Source organism: Lepidochelys kempii, chromosome 6, assembly GCF_965140265.1.
Source record: "Lepidochelys kempii isolate rLepKem1 chromosome 6, rLepKem1.hap2, whole genome shotgun sequence".
Lineage (NCBI taxonomy): Eukaryota > Metazoa > Chordata > Testudines > Cheloniidae > Lepidochelys > Lepidochelys kempii.
In genome coordinates, this window is record NC_133261.1 from 72,532,177 (window position 1) to 72,546,551 (window position 14,375).

Genomic DNA, 14,375 nt, shown 5'->3' on the forward strand with positions numbered 1-14,375 from the left:
TGTACCAAATGGCTAGAGGATAGCTAATGTGATTTCATTTTTTAAAAAGGGCTCCAGAAGTGATCCCGGCAATTAATTACAGGACAGGCAAACTGGTTGAAACTACAGTAAAGAACAAAATTGTCAGACACATAGATAAACATTATTTGTTGGGGGAAGAGTTTTTTGTAAAGGGAAATCATGCCTCACCAATCTACTAGAATTCTTTGAGGGGGTCAACAAGCATGTAGACAAGGGGGATCCAGTGGATATAGTGTACTTAGATTTTCAGAAAGCCTTTGACAAGGTCTCTCATCAAAGGCTCCTAAGCAAAGTAAGCTGTCATGGGTTAAGAGGGAAGCTCAGATCGGTAACTCAGTAAAAGATAGGGAAAAAAGGGGTAGGAATAAATGGTCAGTTTTCAGAATGGAAAGCGGTAAATAATGGTGTCCCCCAGGGGTCTGTACTGGGACCAATCCTATTCAACATATTCATAAATTATCTGGAAAAAGGGGTAAATAGTGAGGTGGCAAAATTTGCAGATGATACAAAACTACTCAAGATAGGTAAGTCCGAAGCAGACTGTAAAGGGCAACAAAAGGCTCTCACAAAATTGGGTGGCTGGCCAACAAAATGGTAGATGAAATTTGATGTTGATAAATGCAAAGTAATGCACACTGGAAAACATCATCCCAACTATACATATAAAATGAGGTCTAAATTAGCTGTTACCACTCAAGAAAGAAATCTTGGAGTCATTATGGATAGTTCTCTGAAAACATCCACTCAATGTGTAGTGGCAGTTAAAACAGTGAACAGAATGTTGGGAATCATTAAGAAAGGGATAGATAATAAGACAGAAAATATCATATTGCCTCTATATAAATCCATGGTATACCCACATCTTGAATACTGCATGGAGATGTGGTCGCCCCATCTCAAAAAAGATATATTGGAATTGGAAAAGGTTCAGAAAGGGGCAACAAAAATGATTAGGGGTATGGAATGGCTTCTGTATGAGGCGAGATTAATAAGACTGGGACTTTTCATCTTGAAAAAGAGATGACTAAGGAAGGATATGACTGAGGTCTATAAAATCATGACTGGTGTGGAGAAAGTAAATAAGAAAGTGTTATTTACTCCTTCTCATAACACAAGAACTAGGGGTCACCAAATGAAATGAATAGGCAGCAGGTTTAAAACAAACAAAAGGAAGTATTTCTTCACACAGTGCACAGTCAGTCTGTGGAACTCTTTGCCAGAGGATGTTGTGAAGGCCAAGACTATAACAGGGTTCAAAATAGGACTAGATAAGTTCATGGAGGATGGATCCATCAATGGCTATTAGCCAGGATGGGCAGGGATGGTGTCTTTAGCCTCTGTTCGCCAGAAACTAGGAATGGGTGACAGGGGATGGATCATTTGATGATTACCGGTTCTGTTCATTCCCTCTGGGGCACCTGGCATTGGCCACTGTTGGAAGACAGAATACTGGGCTAGATGGAACTTTGGTCTGACCCAGTATGGCAGTTCTTATGTTCTTATGTCTGCATCTTGGGACCCCTCCTCTCCCTGTCAGGGCCTTCATCACCAACCTCCTCAGTGGACCTCTCTTCTGCTTGATTTTGCCTTTGGCTTCTTTACATTTGCCCTCTGAAATAAATATCCAATAAACAAAGCAAACTTTTAGTTAAGAGACGGCCCAGAAGCTCTCAGGAAACATGTGAATGTTGACTAGGAAGCTATTACAATATGTGGGGCAGCTCACCACATGGCTGTATGTAAGTGTAGGATCCTGGATGAAAGTCAAACAATGCCTTACAACATATTATCAAGTTTATGTTGTATGTCCCAATGTGTGTTCACTGCAGGACTGTCCGTGATATCTTACACTGTCGTCTTGTGCAGGGACAGTCTAGTTACTGGAGGAACTGGAATGGAGAGGGGAGAACCAGCAGAGCACAGCCCACAGAGTTCTACTTGCATTTCCCCAAAGAGCCGGGTCACCACCCTGAGTAACTTAAAATATACCCTGGCAGGTAACTGTGATATTAGGAATGCAAGTTCAGTCTTTCTGCAAGCCAAACAATTAGTATGCGACACAAGCTCCTTTCCCAGGTTCTATATCCTTTTCACACTCTATGTCCAAATCGGATCCAAATTAACTAAATAGGTTTTTTTTTTTTAATTCTCACCTTTAGTTATTTTAGGCATATCTGTGTGTGAACGCCTGTATTTTGGAATAAGAGTGCCTTTCTCTTAAGTCAAATTGAAATAAGGCACTCTTGTTCCAAATATGGCAGTCCACACAGACTTGCCCTGAAATAACTAACTGTGTGAATTAAAACCGATTTAGTTATTTCATTTCTATTTTGTGGGTAGACAAGCCCTAATTCATGAAGCGGTTTGAAACCTTAAACAGAAGTGCAAGTTTACATCAGAGTGGTACAAGCTCCTTGGCTTGTCATAAACTGAAAACAAGAAGATGCCGTTGGCACTGGAGCTGCTATTAAAATACTCTCCAATTTGTCCTGACTAAGGAGGAGGAAAAGGTTCTCTCCATAATAAATATATGCCTTCAAGAGGCATTTTGAATAAACGTCATTAAATGGGCTCCAGTTATCTCGTAGATCAGTTAACACTAAAGCCTAATGATGCCAATTTAAATGTCAACATTGCTGACTATTTCACTGTTGATTGTTTCAGCATCAACAGGCAGCCATTCTGGGACTGTGACCCTGTAGTCTCTCCCTCCTCACCTTTTGAACTCAAGGGTTCACAACGTCTTTTCCTCCCACGTTCAACTGCAGGCTCATAAGGAGCAGTATTAAAATATACAATATATATTCTATAAAAATAAGGAAATCTTAGTTGTCACATTATACATTTTTCATAACACTTATACTATGGATTTCTCCCAGCTGTAAAATGACTCTTTCACAAAGCACCACAACTACTCTTGTACAGAAGTCAAAGTATTTCATGCAATAAGCAATACATCTTGTGAGTGTGTTAATCTGATGTTTCATTATTTTGTGATGTCAACTAAAAACTTAAGCCTGATTAGCCATTGATGATCAGTGCGAGGCTGGTTATTACACTTGGAGGATAGTTGCAGTGCGTTGGTGGTCAAGTAGAACAGTTCCTGCTTTGTATGCAAGTGGTCCCAGGTTCAAAATCTGGCTAATGTCTTGCAAGGGGTTCAGATACCAGGGTGCTACAAGAACCTTCTGTTCTGTTCTGTATTGGAAGTACAGTTACAACAACTCAGGAAGTGGGAGAATGGAGCAAAATTTGAACATGACTTGCAAAGGATTTTTTTAAAGTGAGGTTTATGTTCTTTTTCAGTTCTTTAAGATGGACAAAAATACTGAAAGGAAGGGTTTTTTTAATCTGCATTAAAAAAAATTAGAAATGTCAAGATTGTATCAAGTCCAGTCTTTCCTAGCTTTGCTAGAGTACCTTCTGGGGTGTCAGAGATGTGTGTTGTGAGCTCTCACACCTTAACTGAAAGAAAAGGGAGTGCTCAATCTTTGCAAAGAGAGCCTTGCTCCAGGTGTTTGTTAGACATTATTGTTAACTAAGTATTAACAAAACCAAAAAAATCAGTTTTAAGACTGGCTAAAAATCCCTTTCTCTCTTGATTGCTTAATTTTCACTCTCTTGTGATGTCATCATTTAGTAGTTCTGCCCTTATTATAACATGTTCCAGCCTGGACAGAAGCTGAATTTTAAATGTTAAAAACCTTTTTTACAAATCTTTTCCTGACTCCTCTGTATTTCATAACAGAAACTAAAAAGGGCACCTACCTATTTTGTTTACCTTTGAAGATCACTTTTAAAACTCATTAGTGGTTTCTGTTTCACAGTGAGATCAAAATCCTGGAGGCTGGAGTTGCTGTTGACAGACAATCATTCTATGTTTGCTGGGAATAGTTGCAGCAAACTTTGTTTGGAAGTGCAGTAATGTACTTGGAGATTTTTGTTTTGGAGGAAAGGGAAGGTGGGACTGTGTACAGCTCTTGTAAAGATGGGACTTGAGTGCAGGTATGAATATACATCCACTGTGTTTACTGATGCAGAGAAAATCTCTAATGTTGTGTTTTTCATTGCAGAGGAGGAAGAAGAGGAAAATATGGAGTACATAGTCATTGATCAATTCCAGCAGAAATTTGGTCCCGCTGTGAGTAATAACAATGATAATATTCGGGCTATGTCTAGATTACAAAGTTAAATCAACGTAAGTTACGTCAACCATCATCCACCGCTCTAATTCTACTGCTTTTGCAGTCCACACAATGCTCGTTGTGATGGCGGAGCACATCCATATTTGGCACTCTTGCATCGACAGACAGCAGTGCACCGTGGGTAGATATCCCACTGTGCAACTCGCCACCATCTGCCGCTGGGTGTTCTGGGAAGGGTTTGCAGTCCCGCGTGGGGGCAGGTTCACAGTCCCATGATGCAGTTTTCTCCATCCCATTATTCCATGGGCTTCCAACTATATTTTGCACCACTTTTCAACAGCCACTGTAAACTGCTTGCCTGCCATCTCTGTCCCAAAGCATGGATCTTATACTGCTCTCCAGTATTGTGATGAGCGTTATGAACACAGGTTTCAGAGTAACAGCCGTGTTAGTCTGTATTCGCAAAAAGAAAAGGAGTACTTGTGGCACTTTAGAGACTAACCAGTTTTATACGGCTAAATGCAGTGCCTTGCATAATGACAGGTTTCAGAGGTTAGTCTCTAAGGTGCCACAAGTACTCCTTTTCTTCTTGTTATGAACACAGTATTTCATGAGCTGCAAATCTGATGATGACTCCTGCTCTATGTCATGGAAAGAAACAATTCAAGATTGCTTTTTGCATTCATGGAGCAGCTGCACATGGTGGACCATTGGTTCTGGGCACAGGAAACAAGCACTGAGTGGTGGGATGGCATCATGATGCGTATATGGTATGATGAGCAGTGACTGCGGACATTTTAGATGCATAAAACCACCTACCTGGAACTGTGTGCGGAGCTCACCCCTGCCTTTTGGCACAAGAAGACCAAAATGAGAGCTGCCCTAACAGTGAAGACACAAGTGGTGATCGCGGTGTGGAAGCTGGCAACTCTGCACTGCTACCGTTCAGTCACAAATCAGTTTGGAGTTGGGAAGTCCACTGTGGGGGGTTGTAGTGATGCAAGTGTGCAGAGCCCTTAATTACCTCCTGCTATGAAGGACTGTGAGTGGGAAATAGTGAATGGCTTTGCAGCAATGGGATTCCCGAACTGAAGCAGGGTGATAAATGGCATGCACATCCCCATTTTGGCGCCAGACCACCTTGCGACAGAGTACATCCACAGAAAGGGCTACTTTTCTATGGTTTTACAATCTCTGGTGGATCACTAGGGTCGTTTCACCGACGTCAAGGTGGAATGGCCAGGGAAGGAGCATCGAGATGGATCATCAGTCTGCTGATTTTGAGTAGCCAGATACTAAGGCTGTTAGAGGGGTTCAACAGGGGGCTATATGAATCAGGGAGGCTTTGAAGGAACATTTTGACAATGAGCCCCAGTAATATGTCTCTCTGTAATGCATTTAGCCAAGAATTGTTTTCTTGTACTGTATTATGAACCTTGTAATGATTGCTGTGTGCGCATTAATTTTACAATGCAAATGCACCAGTTGCCACTGGGTATGAATTTCAGCAGCAACCACCGTTTGTAGGAAACAAATGAAGATTCCATATCTTTCTATAAATACATTGTTATTCAACAGCGATACAAACATTTATTTGTTCTGCAAGGGACATGAAAATGAAGAGTACATTTTCAAATGAGGTTCTCACAATTGGGTATATGTCCAGCTGTCATTGTGATACATGTCCTTCGGGGCGGAGTGCATGGGGTACTGAGACGGCCCAGGAACATGCAAGGAGTGTGTGTGGGGAGGGCATGGAAGGCAGTTTTGTATGGGCTGCAGGTGGAGGCAAGCATGGATATGTTCTGTCTGCAGTTCAGTCAGGGACCTCAGCATGTCTGTTTGGTCCTGTAGCAGCTGTATCATCTGCTCCTGTCCCTGTTTCCTCTCCTGGCTATCCATAAGCATTTTCTCATTGATATCCTCTCTTTATGCCCTCTGCTCACAATCCGAAGTATCTGAGGATTGCTGCACCTCCTGGAACATGTCTTCCTTATTCCTCCTGTTTCATTTCCTAATCTGACAGAGCCGCTCAGCCGGTGTGCAGGAGGAGACTGTCAAGGGCACATCTGCAGAACCTAAAGAATAGGCAGAGGAACTATTGTGAGTGCATTCACAGCCTTGATTCAAACTAGTTAGAAACACCACATTCTCACTTCCCCTTTGCAGGCACACAGCACAGTGGAAGCCCCAGGCATGGGGAGTTCAGCCTTTGGGGGGAAGGGGCAAGATGGGACTAAGGGTGGGGGGCTTCAGAGCAAAATCACTAGAAGCGCCTAGGGCCACTATTCTGAATACTGGCACCATTTCCCACAGGCGGGGGAGATAGCAGCTGTTATCTTGCCCCTGAGGGTAACCGAGAATGCAAGGTGGCAGCTCCTGCTTACGTGTGGCTGCAGACCTGGTCCGTATGCTGCTTGCCTCTGTGTCGCTTTGTTGCCTGCAGAAATAATTGCCTATTGGTACAGCAAAGTTTCCTATAGCGGGGGGTGGAAAACAAAGTAGCCCTCCCAAGCAATTTTTGGCAAAGGATTGCAGAGAACCTACAAGTAAGTTTCCTAGAGATCTCTATGGATGATTCCTGGGACATCCTGGTGGGCATCAAGAAATTTGTCTGCAGGACCCCCTCTGCCTAGGTGCACAGGGGAATGAGAAGCATATACTGTGCCTGTGTTGGTTATTTCAGTCCCTCTTCTACCCTGATTAAAAAAGCAGAGTTCTACTTCTTGTCTCCCTGCAGTATCAAAGAACAAAGAGTATTTTCCAGAGCTCCCCTTTCTTGCATCATGCGCGCCACAGCCAGAGTGCTGGGACTGGCTAGACACCTCTGGAGTTAAGAAGAGGTCCTGGCTCACCATGCCACCGGACGTCCTTGTCACCTGTCCCAACTCCACTTCCTCTTCCATCACATCTTCTTTGGGGTTGACTCCACTGACCACTGTCTCCAGCCCCCATAAAGTATCCATGGGGCTTTTGGCCTTGGAGGTTGGATAGTAGTCGCCGAGGGTGGTGTACAGCTCCTTGAAGAAGCAGCAGACCAACGATTGGCCTCCCTTGCCTTCTGGTATGCCTGCCTCAGCTCCTTGATCTTGGCATGGCACTGCTGCGTGTCCCTATTGTGCCCCTTCTTCTCCATGCCATGAGCTATCTACCCATAGATATCAAAGTTCCTATGGCTGAAGTGGATCTGTGACTGCACAGCTTCCTCACGCCACAGACCCAGCAGATCCAACAACTCCAGTGTACTTCAGGCAGGAGCGCATTTTGCTGCAGGAAGCCAGCATGGTCAGCTGGGCAAATGCTATGTGAGCTCTCCATGCTGAGCAAACAGGAAGAGGAATTTCAAAAATTCCTGGGGCTTTAAAGGAGATGGGGCACATGCCTGTGTACCTGGCTGCAGGGCAGCAGAGTTCGAACTGGTGGCCAGAGTGGTCACAATGGGCTTTGTGGGATACCTCCTGGAGGCCACTTAGGGTGACATAAGCAATGCAGTGTCTACACTGACGCTGTGTCTGTCTGCCTTATGTTGACTTAACTTTGTAGTGTAGACATGGCCTTAGAGTGATGACCTGAGACCCTGTCTTAGTCCAACAGATTTTGTTATGCAAGATCTTGAGCAGTTCTCCATGAGATCTTGTTCTGGAGTACACTTTACAGCTGGTGTTACCTAACTCCTATGGAGATGTGGTAACCACTATTTGTCTGAGCAAAGTGGCAATGATCTCTTTCATAACCACCAATGACTTCTTACACCAGCATAACAATGATGCAGAAAGGTGTGTGCACATGTATCAAATGGGGTGGGGGGAGTTCTGTGCATGTTGGGGTTTGCTATCTTTGTGAAGTCTACCAAATATGGGGATCTGTGTCTATTTTTTTTGTGTGTGATTTATATCAATTGTGCATAGCGGTTGTGCAAGGGGCCATGTGTATATGGGGGTCTGTCAATCACTGGGGGTCAGAATTCAATGGATGTGTTTTGTAGGAATTAAAATTAAATGGTCTGTGTTGTGTGGAGCCTCAGAATTACTTGGTGTTGGGTGACAGAATCAGTTGGTCTGTCTTTTCAGTGGTGTGTGGGGCTTTTGCAAGTTACCACCACTTTCTTTTTTTTTCCTTCCCCAATGTGCCCCGGATCTGGAAACTGGCTTTGCTGCTGTAGATTCAACAGGAGGCTTAAGTACCTGGTGGTGAGAGGGTTCTGTCATAGCACCCTTTGAACTAATGGCAGGTTCATGATTAAAAGCCTTATTTGGGGGAAATGATCTTGTCCCCTGTGTTTGTATAACATAAACAGTTATTGTTTTTACATGGAAGTAGGACCTGCGAGGGACTGGGGCCCCATTGTGCTAGGCCTTGTACACACACATAGCAAAAAGATGATCCCTGCCCCAGAGAGCTAATCTAAGCATTGTTTGAAAAGGAAGATGTGAGATTTTTTTTCCTTCTAAAAAACGATAATGTTGGCCTTTGCTGCTGTGAATGGCCTATGCTCTGAGACTTGCTTTATTATAAGAATGCTATAATGGTCCAGACCCTTTTTCCTTCAGTGCCCCAACTGAGCCTCTCTTTCTTTTTCTGATTTTTAGTACTGCAAAAGATATTGACAGAACTTGACAGTGGTTAGGCTGCTGGTGTACTGAGACCACTGCCAGTCATGCTGACCAATACTGTGTCATTGTTTTCTTGTATTCTACCATCTGTTTGTCTGAATCCATTTTGCCTTATACTTAAATTGTAAGCTCTTTGAGGCAGGGACCATCTTTTTTTGTTCTGTTTTTGTACAGCACCTAGCACAGTGGGATCTTGGCCAGTGCGTGGGCTCCTCGATGCTACAATAATATTAATAATAATATGTACAGCTTTAGAGGATGAACTCCTTTTAATCCATGGGCAGTGGGTATCAAAGGCTGGGGGAGGCTGAGCTTCCACAAACAGCCCTGCGTGGCCCAATCACGCTCTACCCCCAGGCCCCCTCCTGCTTCCCGGCACTCTGCAGCTCTTCCCCTGTGGCCAGGACCCTGGGCTGGGGCTGGGGCTAATGTGGGCTGGCCTGTGGCAGCTGGATCCGGTGCTCACGACGCTTGCCCTACACTCTGGAGGGGATGATCTGGGTTCCAGCAGGGGAAGGTGGGTGATAGGGGCGGGCCGGGGGCTAACCTCTCTGAGCCCGTGGTTCACCCACCACCCATATTTTAATTCATGGAAAGAGGTAAAGTACAGGGAGCAAGCTTATCCATACTGTCTCAACAGTATGCCTCAAACCTCCTCTAGTGGTGAAAGAGTTGTTCATTATCCGTGTGCCATACAGTCCTGGAGCTCTCTTCCTAGACTATCACTGAAGGCACTGATTATAGTATATGTTGTGCTTTATATGGCTATCTTCCAGTAATTGGACTGAAACCTCCAGTGTATTTCTCACAGGCCACTGAACATCTGTCAGATGCAAATTACTTTTGGTCACTAATGACTTCTGTTGAAAGACTCCCTGTTTTTATGATCAGACTCCCAAGGCATCCAATTTGTATATTCCTTTCCTTCTTCTCACTAGATGCTGCACATCAAAAAACAGTGTGTTTTTGGTGTGGCAGCAGAGGGTGTTAATCTGTGTCGTCATGGAAGACTCTGCTGGCTTCAGGTAAGGGGCAGTTAAAGAAAGAGAGAATGTTTTTTTTCAAGGTGTTCCACTGTTAAGAGGGCATAATCTGGGGAAAAACTTGGGCTAGGTCTACACTTAAAAAATATACCTGTATAACCCACATAGTTAAGCTGGTGAAAGCCATTTTATAGAAGCGATTATACTGATATAAAGTGTTTCATATCAGTATCACTTATTTTACTTTGCTGAACCAGAAGAAGCTATAACAATATAAGCAATTTGATATAACTGCATCTACACTAGGAGAATTTTGCTGCTTTAACTATGCTAGCAGCAAAACTCTTATATGTAGAAAAGGCCTTGATGATGATCGATCTTGAAACAGGTCAGAATATGGGAAGATTAGCTTAAAAGCATGAGTCCAGAGATGTTTAGATTCATGATAGTAAGGCCTTATCTAAATTAAAAGTTTCATTGGTTTAACTTTCAAGGTTTAAAAAACAATTTATTTAAATGTGTCCAAAGCCTGTGTAGATGCTCTTAATTCAATTTTAAATCTGGTTTATGTAAAATTAAGTGTCCACACAGGGTTTGAATGAGTTTAATTAAATTGGTTTAAAATAACACCTTTAGTTAAGCCAGGGCAACTTTGAATATGAGCAAGGCCAAGTCTTGTATCAAAGTCTGGTGGCAGAAGACAGGAGACAGTGTTTTCATTTTAACCCTTGCAGTGAAAGGGGAGTCAATGAATGGAAAAGTTCAGGGGGGGCTGTTGTTTGCTTTGTCTATATCCAGTGAAGGAAGTGGGGAAATGGAAGGTTGTTTTTAATTCAAGCATTGTGGATAGGATTTCTGATATGCATGTTCTGAAAATGCCCATTATGTAACTACAGACAACAAGCTACTGAGTTTAATCCCTTATGGCAAACTAGTCTGCGAGTATCTGTTTGAAAACAGCAGGGATTTTCTCCAGATTAATATTAATAAAACTGTAAACCTGCTGTCCTCAAGATACATTGAGGACATTCTTTGACAAAGCTGGGTAACAGCAGACCTCCCCCTTCTTTTATATCCCTCTCTGGCCTCCCCACTTGCAAATAAATTGGGATTGGTTTGTTTTAGGTAGCCACGAGGAGTCGGGTTTTTTTATTTGATATTTTCCTTCTGGGGCCTCGAGTTTTCAAAAATGGACTGCAAATGGTGCTGGAAGACAAGAACATTTTGAAAGTAAGTGTTCAGAAGGGTGGCAGGGCATGTGTGAAATGGTTGAGCCACATCAGTAAGAAATTGCAATTGGATATTGAATCGACAGCCAGGTTCCAGCATCTTTCTTTGGTTCTTCAGGTCATCCATGACTGCCGTTTGATCTCAGACTGCCTCTCACACCAGTATGGAGTCATTCTTTCCAACGTGTTTGATACACAGGTACCCTGCTGACCAGTTTGGTTTGTAACCTGAGAATAATTTCAGCGAGAGAAAAGCTTATTGGCTTGGTGTAAGGGTTTCTCCTGACTAGGATACAAGCATTTTGCTTCGAATGTACTAGCTGTCACATTCTAACGAACACACTCTGAAACTCCAGTACAGGCAAGGCAAGCTGTATATATGTGTGAACAGATGGTCAAAAGCTTCAATTTGACCAGCCAGCTTGTGCTAAAGCATAGCTTGCCTTGTCTAAATTGGAATTTTTGAATGTGTTAGCTAAAGTTCTGAGTCCTCCCCTGACCTTTTTATCCTAGTCAAGATAAATCTTAACCTACGAAAAAGGTGTTTGTTTGAGCGCTGGTTTAAAAATATGTTAGCAACTAGTGTAGACAGGTCTTAACACCTTTAAAGATATGTTAGTTGATCATGATCAACCTTGGTGGGAGCTTGAGGCTTACTCCCACTTACATGAAGGCCAGATTGGCCCCTGGATAAAGTCAGTGTAAATCTATTTTTACTCTTTCCATCCCTGTTACAAGTGCAGAAACAGAGTGAATGAGTTAGACCACACATGTCTACTGCTGATGCAGCTCCACAAATGCTAGCAACAGTGAGAGTGATAGAATAGACCAGGCAGTGGTAAAAGCATCTGGTTCCATAGTTGCTAGCTGTGATAGAGGTGCATCAGTACTATGCATGAGGCTTGTCTTGACTACTAAGTGCTATTGTGTTGGAACTTGATAGTGAAGAAATGAGTTAACCAGCACATGCCAACTATGACTCCACTCAGTGTAGACAGGGACAAATTGTTGTTTGGCTAGTCATTGTGCTAAGCATGACTTGTGAAAAGACATAGTCAGCATAGTGTTACTTGTCTCAACTCTTGAAATCGTAGTCTAGCAGGATAATTTTTCTTAGTGTATGCAAGGCTTCTCTCCTAACCCATCCCAAAACGTATTTTATTAAATGACTTTTGGAGCAGATGGATGAACTGTTGTTCAGAGTCACCACCAGCAGCCAAATATCAATCAGAATCACCAAGCCAGTGATAGGTTTTGTCTGTACAAGCAAATTTTTGCAAAACATTTCCTTCAGTACCCACCATCAGATAACCTTCCATGCTAGAGCAGGTTTTCTGGCTCCTGCATGGTTAACTGACACATTGCAGATGGCTCTGCAAATTGTTTTCTACATAGTAAGTGCCTGGTCTAGGCAGGCAAGTTGCATTGGTATAACTCCTCTTATTTTGGTGGGAACTAATATGCTCATATACTCCCTCCCTCCCCCATTGATAGATCTCTTGTCTGATTCATAATCAGTCCAGCTCTGTCTTGGTGGGAGGTAAATTGGTTTAGTGGCAGAGCAGATGCATTCCACTTCCAGTATATCTAAACTGATGCAAACAGTCCTTCCACTGCTGTCTCAGTGCACCAGTCACTGAAGAATCAACCTGTTTTCCTTTCTGCACTCCATTGCACTGGAGTCAGAGTGCCCAGAAGTCACCACATCTTAGTGCAGGCAAACCCATAGATCTCATTTATGAGTCACTTTATAGCAAGCAAATACCAGTTCTTAAAGAGCAACAACTTTTCAGAGGAAAATTCAAAAGATGTATCAGTATGCCTCACTCAGTGGCATGGTCCCGCTGTTACTAACAGCTGTGCAGATATTAGGAACAATGAAATTATTTGTTTAAAAAAAGAATCTCCAGTGTAGATACAGCCAAGTCTGCCTGGCTTGTCAAAAATATTTTATTTACCTTCTACCTGTGAGACAATTGTTGTGGTAACTGCCCAATCAGGTGCTATTAGTTAGGTGATATAACATTCAATGCAGCCTCTGTGTGCTATGTGTGGCTTTTAATGTACTTTCGTGAAAGTATTGATTCTGTAGCTTTACTACTGTGTTATAATACTGAAGCTTATCGTTTTTGTGTATAAATTTGTTTCATCATATTTTTCCTCATTTTTGGGCATGGCTACACTGGAAACTTCAAAGCGCTGTCGCGGGAGCTGAAGTGCGAGTGTGGTCGCACTCGCACGCCAGGAGAGAGCTCTCCCAGCGCTCCTGGTAATCCACCTCCATGAGGGGATTAGCTCCAAGTGATCGGAGCCTGTTTACACTAGCGCTTTAAAGCGCTCTGGCTTGCTGCCCTCAGGGTGATTTTTCGCACCTCTGAGCCAGCAAGTTAGAGCGCTATAAAATATAAGTGTAGTCAAGCCCTTTGTGTCAGTAGTTTAATAATTTAAGAAACAACAAGTTTAGTGAGAAAGGAAGGAATCTAACGGGAACTCTCCTTAAACATAACTGTAACATTTTAAAGGGAGTGGGCAGAAAACTCTTAGCTCTGAGATTGTACACAGCTGAAATAAGGATTAATTTGATGGCAGCAAACTTATCTAGAGGATGTGTTAAGAGTGGCCCAGGATAGACAGGGATGGCGGAGCCTTGTTCATGCCCTAAGCGACATTTGAAGGCATGGAAAGATTATGATTTGGAAATTTTATTTTTAATTTACTCTCCAGTAACAAACTTCTATATTCTTTGCTTTTAGGGCCAACAGATGCTGATCATGACATACTGATCCCTTTCATATTCCCTCTGCAGGTTGCTGATGTCCTGCATTTCTCCAGTATAACAGGTGGGTTCCTTCCACATCGGATCAGTTCCCTACAGGAGTGCTTGATGCGACACCTCAAGATGTCCCCCAGAAAGGTGTCCTTCCTGGTGTACAGGCAGCAGGCTGTTCAAGTGAGTGGCTCAGCTAGTTCAATACCAGTCATTGTCTCTAAGGAGACAATCAGGAACTGTACATTGCCCCTTTTAAATGTTTGTCTATCATGATTGTCGGTTGGAGAAGTAGCTTGATGGTAGGAAACTCAGATTAATTGGTGCAGTTTGGAATTGTAACTGAGGGAGTTTGACTCTACTTGGTATTATCCAGGCAATCTCTGTAACCACCTAGGAAGCACATTAGACGACTGGTGCCACCCCATGCTCAGGGTCACCAGCTAAAGGGGAGGACATGTGACCTCCCTATATGACTCCTCCCTGCCCCACCCCCAGCCAGGGGCCCCTGCGCTCTCCATGGCCCCTTCCCACCCCATGTTACCTGGGTGGAGGTCTCTGTCCTCCTGTTGCGCCGGCTCCCCCTGCCATGTTTGGTTGCTTTCCCTAGCAGCCAG

The 14,375-nt window shown here is 43.3% G+C and overlaps 1 protein-coding gene across 13 annotated transcripts in view; it reads left to right on the top strand.

Annotated features, from left to right (window-relative positions):
* The window catches only part of EXD1 (exonuclease 3'-5' domain containing 1), a 35,285-nt gene that overhangs the window by 8,442 nt on the left and 12,468 nt on the right, over positions 1 to 14,375 (top strand). For 7 of the 13 annotated variants that reach the window (XM_073348714.1, XM_073348713.1, XM_073348721.1 and 4 more), the window contains 5 exons: positions 1,888 to 2,018; positions 4,095 to 4,162; positions 9,718 to 9,804; positions 10,888 to 11,190; positions 13,798 to 13,941. In XM_073348714.1, coding sequence (XP_073204815.1) covers positions 1,888 to 2,018; positions 4,095 to 4,162; positions 9,718 to 9,804; positions 10,888 to 11,190; positions 13,798 to 13,941 — 733 coding nt within the window. Of the gene's footprint in view, positions 1 to 1,850; positions 2,019 to 4,094; positions 4,163 to 9,717; positions 9,805 to 10,887; positions 11,191 to 13,797; positions 13,942 to 14,375 lie in introns of all 13 variants that reach the window. The other 6 variants (XM_073348724.1, XM_073348723.1, XM_073348716.1 and 3 more) reach the window with 5 other exon arrangements.